The sequence below is a fragment of the Melanerpes formicivorus genome, unplaced genomic scaffold, assembly GCF_026170545.1.
Source record: "Melanerpes formicivorus ecotype bairdi unplaced genomic scaffold, bMelFor1.0.p_v2 SCAF_54, whole genome shotgun sequence".
NCBI classification, from domain to species: domain Eukaryota; kingdom Metazoa; phylum Chordata; class Aves; order Piciformes; family Picidae; genus Melanerpes; species Melanerpes formicivorus.
This window is the reverse complement of record NW_027142406.1, coordinates 4,830,829-4,836,828: the sequence shown is the minus strand read 5'-3', so window position 1 is coordinate 4,836,828 and position 6,000 is coordinate 4,830,829. Positions and strand designations below refer to the sequence as shown.

At 50.3% G+C, this 6,000-nt stretch overlaps 1 protein-coding gene across 1 annotated transcript in view; it reads left to right on the top strand.

The window, feature by feature from the left end:
* The first annotated feature begins 245 nt into the window (after nt 1–245).
* Nucleotides 246–6,000, top strand: part of CPM (carboxypeptidase M) — a 53,667-nt gene continuing 47,912 nt past the window's right edge. Inside the window, exons 1-2 of the mRNA XM_068160969.1 lie at nt 246–325; nt 544–694. Of these exons, the coding sequence (XP_068017070.1) occupies nt 308–325; nt 544–694 (169 nt within the window). The 5' untranslated portion in view covers nt 246–307. The remainder of the gene's footprint in view (nt 326–543; nt 695–6,000) is intronic.

Genomic DNA, 6,000 nt, shown 5'->3' with positions numbered 1-6,000 from the left:
GCCTCTCGTTTGGGACCTTTCCTTTCCCTTCCCTTCCCTTCCCTTCCCTCCCCTCAGCCTCCGAGGGGCTGCGGCCGGCAGCTGCCGTGCGGCGCACAGGTGAGCGCCGTCGGCGAGGCGGGAAAGAGGCAGGGCAGAAGGGGAGGGGTGTGTGCCCCGCTCCTGTGCCCCTTGGGCGGGTCGAGGGGACCTGAGTGGATGAAGCCTGCGTCAGTCAGGGGCGGGGCAGGGCAGGGCGAGGCTGGCGGCTGGGGATGGCGGCCCCCGCCCGGCCTTGGGGTTCCAGTTGTGGAAGAGCGGCGGCAGCATGCGGGCGGCCGCCGGGGTAGGAGCGGTGGCTGTGGGTGGAAGGCGCCTGCTGGCTGTGAGGGCAGGAGGGCTGAGGCGGGGAGGGGGGTACTCTCCGCCGGCTTGTCGCTGCCCCGGCTGTGCCGCCACAGCGACGAGCCCGCTGAGGAATCCTTCCCTCCTCATCCCGTTCGGCAGGGGTAACGGCCACCCCCCGGTCCCCTCAGGCTGTTTGGTTCATCTCTTTCCTTCTAGGACGTGGTGGGCATCCTCTGCCTGATCTCCGTGGTGGCCGCGCTGGATTTCAAGTACCACCACGCCGAGGAGCTGGAGGCGTACCTGAAGGGGGTTCACGCCGAGTACCCCTCCCTCACCCACTTGCACAGCATCGGACGCTCGGTGGAAGGTAGGGAGTGAGGGCGAGGAGGGGGAAGCGAAGGCTTGCTGGTTTGTTTAAGGAGGGACAGGCGCGGGGAAAGGTGGCTGCGTGCGCGTTTGCTGGCGGCGGGAGCCGCTCTCATCGCCAGTCTGATTGCCGGCGCCTCTCTGCTTCGATCTCTCTGAAGTTTCCACTTCCTTTTGCCTAAGCGTGAATAACAAACTCTGATGACTCGCAACGCCTCAGCTAGGGCAGAAATTATTCTTTCTGTCTTTCTGTCTTCTTTTCCCCTGTGAATCGGAAACCTCCTAAGCGGCAGTTTCAGAAACAGGGCTTCAAAGAGCTTAAAAAAATCTGTGTCGTCCCCCCTTTGCTGAGTGCCCAGTCTAGGTGGGGCTGTAATAGGAGCGTGTGTTCTCCAACTTGTGGCTGTGTTGAAAATACCTTCTCTCTGGGCTTTACCTATTATTCCTGTCAGTCTGGACTGACTAGAAAACAGGTTGCAGATTCCATACTGATAGGAGGTCGTGTGTTTTAAGTGAGGAATTGGGATTCAGTCTCAGACCCTACCATACTGAAATCAGTAATGGTCTTTCCTGCCTTATACAGAATTGTTAGGGTCGGAAGGGACCTCAAGGAGCATCTTGTTCCACCCCCCCTGTCATGTGCAGGGACACCTTACACTAAATCAGGTTGCCCAGAGCCATATCCAGGGATGTGGTTTCCACCACCTCCCTGGGCAATTTGTTCCACTGTCTCACCACCCTTATGGTGAAGAACTTCCTAACATCCAATCTGAATCTACCCATTTCTAGTTTTTTTCCATTCCCCCCAGTCTTATCATTACCTCACACCCTAAAAAGTCCCTCCCCAGCTTTCTTATAGGCCCCCTTAGATACTAGAAGGCAATAAGGTCTCCTTGGAGCCTTCTCTTCTCCAGACTGAACAGCCCCAACTCCCTCAGTCTGTCCTCATAGCAGAGCAGCTCCAGCCCTCTGATCATCCTTGTGGCCCTTCTCTGGACACCTTCCAGTACCTCCAGATCCTTTTGACTAGTATTTTTTAATAATAAAACTATAGGCAAGGAAAAAAAACCCAACCAACTACACAGCACACTTTGTTTAAATAGATTAAAAAGTGTAGTATTTATTAGTATATAAAGAATGTCTACTTTTAAGAAAAACAAGCAAACAAAAAGACCCCCAGAAAGTGTATTTTAATTCAGAAACTTCACAGCTGGAATAGACCTCTGAGATCAGGTCCAACCTATGACCTAACACCGTGATCAGACCATGTCATTAATTGCCACATCCAGTTTTGCCTTAAACAGCTCCAGGGATAGCGACTGCACCACCTCCTTGAGCAGTCCATCCCTGTGTTTAATTCCCCTTTCCATGAGGAACTGCTTCCTACCATCCAACCTAAACCTCCCCTGGCACAGCTTCACAAGCTGCCTGGCAGAAGAGCCTGACCCCCACCTGACTACAACTTCCCTTCAGGTACTTGTAGAGAGTGATAAGGTCCCCCCTGAGCCTCCTCTTCTCCAGGCTGAACACCCCCAGCTCCCTCAGCCTCTTCCTTATCAGACCTTCCCTCCAGTCCCTTCCTCAGTCTCATTGTTCTCCTCTGGACCTGCTCCAGCACCTCAAGATCATTCTTGAAGATATCCAATGGCTTTGATAAAGAGGTGTAAAACCAAACAGAAGTTCATTCTTCAGAAGTGCCATCTGTTCCTCTAATTCCATCTCCTACCACTGGAAGGAGATAGTTGTGGCATCTGTTACCCATCTATGCTTGTGGGTTTCTCTAAAACCTACAACTTCTCCTGAGTAGATAATAGTGAAAATCACTGCTAGTTTCTTTTTGTACCTCCTCCTGCTGTTACCACATGCATCTTCAAGCTTTTAAGGTATTCTTCTATTTGTCTAGGACATAAGTCTCAGCTGAAGAGAGGTAGCAAACAGCATTCATGTTGCTGTGCATATGTGCTCTGGTCTCTGTGCATGGCTTCACTCGCTCTTCAGAAAGTCTCATGGGAAGGCTCAAGCTAAACAAGGAGTCTTAAAGTTATTTAAGCTGTGTTATTGGCTTCATCAAAGGCAGAATCATAATGGATTATGTTATTCATCCACTTGGGAGAAGGCTGGTCTCTAGAAGTACGCTTCCTTCCAGTACATCCTGCCTATTAACTATATCTTCATGTTCCTGCCTCAAAGGGACTTAGCTAGCATTTTAATGATAGGACTTGATTCTGACTTCTCTGGTGTGAGCTCTGCTGGCTTATCTTTGTGAAGGTAGGGCAACATCTTTCATCTAACCTGAGAGAATGAAGTTTTGGCACTTACATATCTAGGCATCTGAAAGCTGATAACATGAAAGGTTTAACTTGTCTGAGTGCCATTAGCATGAAGATCTCTTGATTGGGATCAAGCAATGCACTGTAACTTCATTCACATCTTGGTATATTGCCTCCTGCTCTGCCAAACTGCGTGAGAAAAGATAATTATGTGGACTCTCCCTTGTTCTGCCAGCTCCATGCCATGATTCATAGAATTGTTTGGGTTGGAAGGGACCTTAATGATCATCCAGTTCCACAGTCAGAGACACCTTCCCCTAGCCCAGCTTGCTCAAGGCCTCATCCAGTGTGGCTTTGAACACCTCCAGGGAGGGGGCATCTACAGCCTCACTGGACAACCTGTTCCAGTGTCTCACCACCCTCACTATAAAGAGTGTTTTACTAATATCTTGTATAAATCTAAATCTACCTCTAAAAGGTGATAAGTTATGCTTTTTACATGTCCTGTGTGCATGCAGCATTCCTCTGAATGGAATGGGTGGACAGTGGAAGCTTTCTCAGTGCCATAGAAAGCAGAAGGACAGTGAAAAATCTTCTGTATTTCTCTATTTATTTTTTTAATTAAGATATTTCTAGTTCTAAGAAATATCATAGTATCAGTCAGGGTTGGAAGGGACCACAAGGATCATCTAGTTCCAACCCCCCTGCCATGGGCAGGGACACCCCACACTAGATCAGCCTGGCCAGAGCCTCAGCCAGCCTGGGCTTAAACACCTCCAGGGATGGGGCCCCAAGCACCTCCCTGGACAACCCATTCCAGGGCTTCACCACTCTCATGGGGAAGAACTTCCTCCTCCCCTCCAGCCTGAATCTCCCCACCTCCAGCTTCATTCCATTCCCCCTAGTCCTATCACTACCTGAGATCCTGAGCAGTCCCTCCCCAGCCTTCCTGTAGCCCCCTTCAGATACTGGAAGGCCACAATGAGGTCACCTGGGAGCCTTCTCTTCTCCAGACTGAACAGCCTCAACTCCTTCAGTCTGTCCTCATAGCAGAGCAGCTCCAGCCCTCTGATCATCCTCCTGGCCCTTCTCTGGACACCTTCCAGCACCTCCACATCCCTCTTGTAATAGGGGCTCCAGAGCTGGAGGCAGTACTCCAGGTGGGGTCTCAGCAGAGCTGAGCAGAGGGGGAGAATCACCTCCCTTGCCCTGCTGGCCACACTTCTCCTGCTGCAGCCCAGGATCTGATTGGCTTTCTGGGCTGCAAGTGCACACTGAGAGCTCCTGTTGAGCTTCTCCTCCACCAGCACCCCCAAGTCTCTCTCCTCAGGGCTGCTTTCCAGCCAGTCACTGCCCAGCCTGGATTTGTGCCTGGGATTGCCTCGACCCAGATGCAGGACCCTGCACTTGCTCTTGTTGAACCTCATGCCTCTGAAGTCCCATGCAATATGGTAGGGGACAGAACTCAACTGGAGTCTCTCCTTTCTTTGTTTCTTCCCCCCCCTCATCTTGAAAGAAAGTTTTGTCATGGCAGTGGTTATATAATTTTTGTGTAAACAAAGTTTGGATTTCAGTCATCAGGCTGCAGTTCTGTTCCTCTTTTCTTACATAAGATGACAAAACCAAGAATGTGTGTGTGCACATAGATGTGCCCTTCCTTGTCCAGGTTTATTTTGTGTCCCACTAGCAATCAGCTGAACTGTGATAGCAAAATGTATTTTAAGGATGGGAAGTAACAGGCATTAATTTAAATACTATAAAAATGAGATCACTGCTTTGAGAAGGAACTATTTACTACCACCCTCTGGGTTATGGCCTGTCAAGCCAGTTCCCCATCACCACACAGACCACTTCTCTAGGCCATAATGTGTCAGTTTGTCTAGGAGGAGATTGTGGATGTCTGTGTCAAAAGCCTTGGAAAAGTCCAGGTAGCCAATGTCCACTACTTGCCCTGCATCACCTGAGCAAGTTAGTCACAGAAGGCTACCAGCTTGATCAAGCACAATTTGTCCCTGATGAATGCATGTTGGCTTTTTCCAATTACATGCATCAGCTCCTGGCAGTCCCCAGGAGGATTTGTTCCATTACTTTCTCAGGGATTGAAGTGAGGCTAATGGGACTAGACTTACCTCAGTCCTCCTTGGAACCCTTCTTGTACAGGGGGGTGGCATTAGCTTTCTTCCAGTCTTCAGGGATGTCCCCTGATCTCCATGATTTCTTGGGAGTCCCTGTCCAGCTCTTCATCCACAAGTGATTTTCTGCAGGGCTGCTCTCTATCACTTCATCTCCCAGCATACATTGATAATGAGGATGGTGTTGACCCAGGTGCAGGACCTTGCACTTGGCTTTGTTGAACCTCATGAGGTTCACCTGGGCCCATTTTTCCAGTTTGTCCAGGTGCCCCTGGATGACATCCTGTTACCTGGTATGTCAACCACACCACTCAGCTTGGTGACATCTGCAATCTTGCTGATGGTGCACTCAATCCCACTGTCCATAGCATTGATGAAGATACTGGACAGCACTGAATACAACAGAATTGAATCAGCCAGGTTGGAAAAGACCTCAGAGATCATCAAATCCAACCTGTCACCCAACACCTCATGACTAACTAACCATGGCTCCAAGTGCCTCATCCAAGCCTTTATTGAACACCTACAGGGATGGTGACTCCACCACCTCCCTGGGCAGCACATCCCAATGGCCAATTACTCTTTCTGGGAGGAACTTCTTCCTAACATCCAGCCCAAACCTCCCCTGGCACAGCTTGAGACTGTGTCCTCTTGTTCTGGTGCTGGTTTCCTGGGAGAAGAGACCAACCCCCACCTGGCTACAACCTCCTTTCAAGTAGTTGTAGAGAGGAAGAAGGTCTCCCCTGAGCCTCCTCTTCTCCAAGCTAAGCAACCCCAGCTCCCTCAGCCTCTCCTCACAGGGCTGTGCTCCAGACCCCTACCCAGCTTTGTTGACCTTCTCTGGACACCTTCAAGTGTTTCGATGCCCTTCTTAAATTGAGGAGCCCAGAACTGGACAGAGTTCT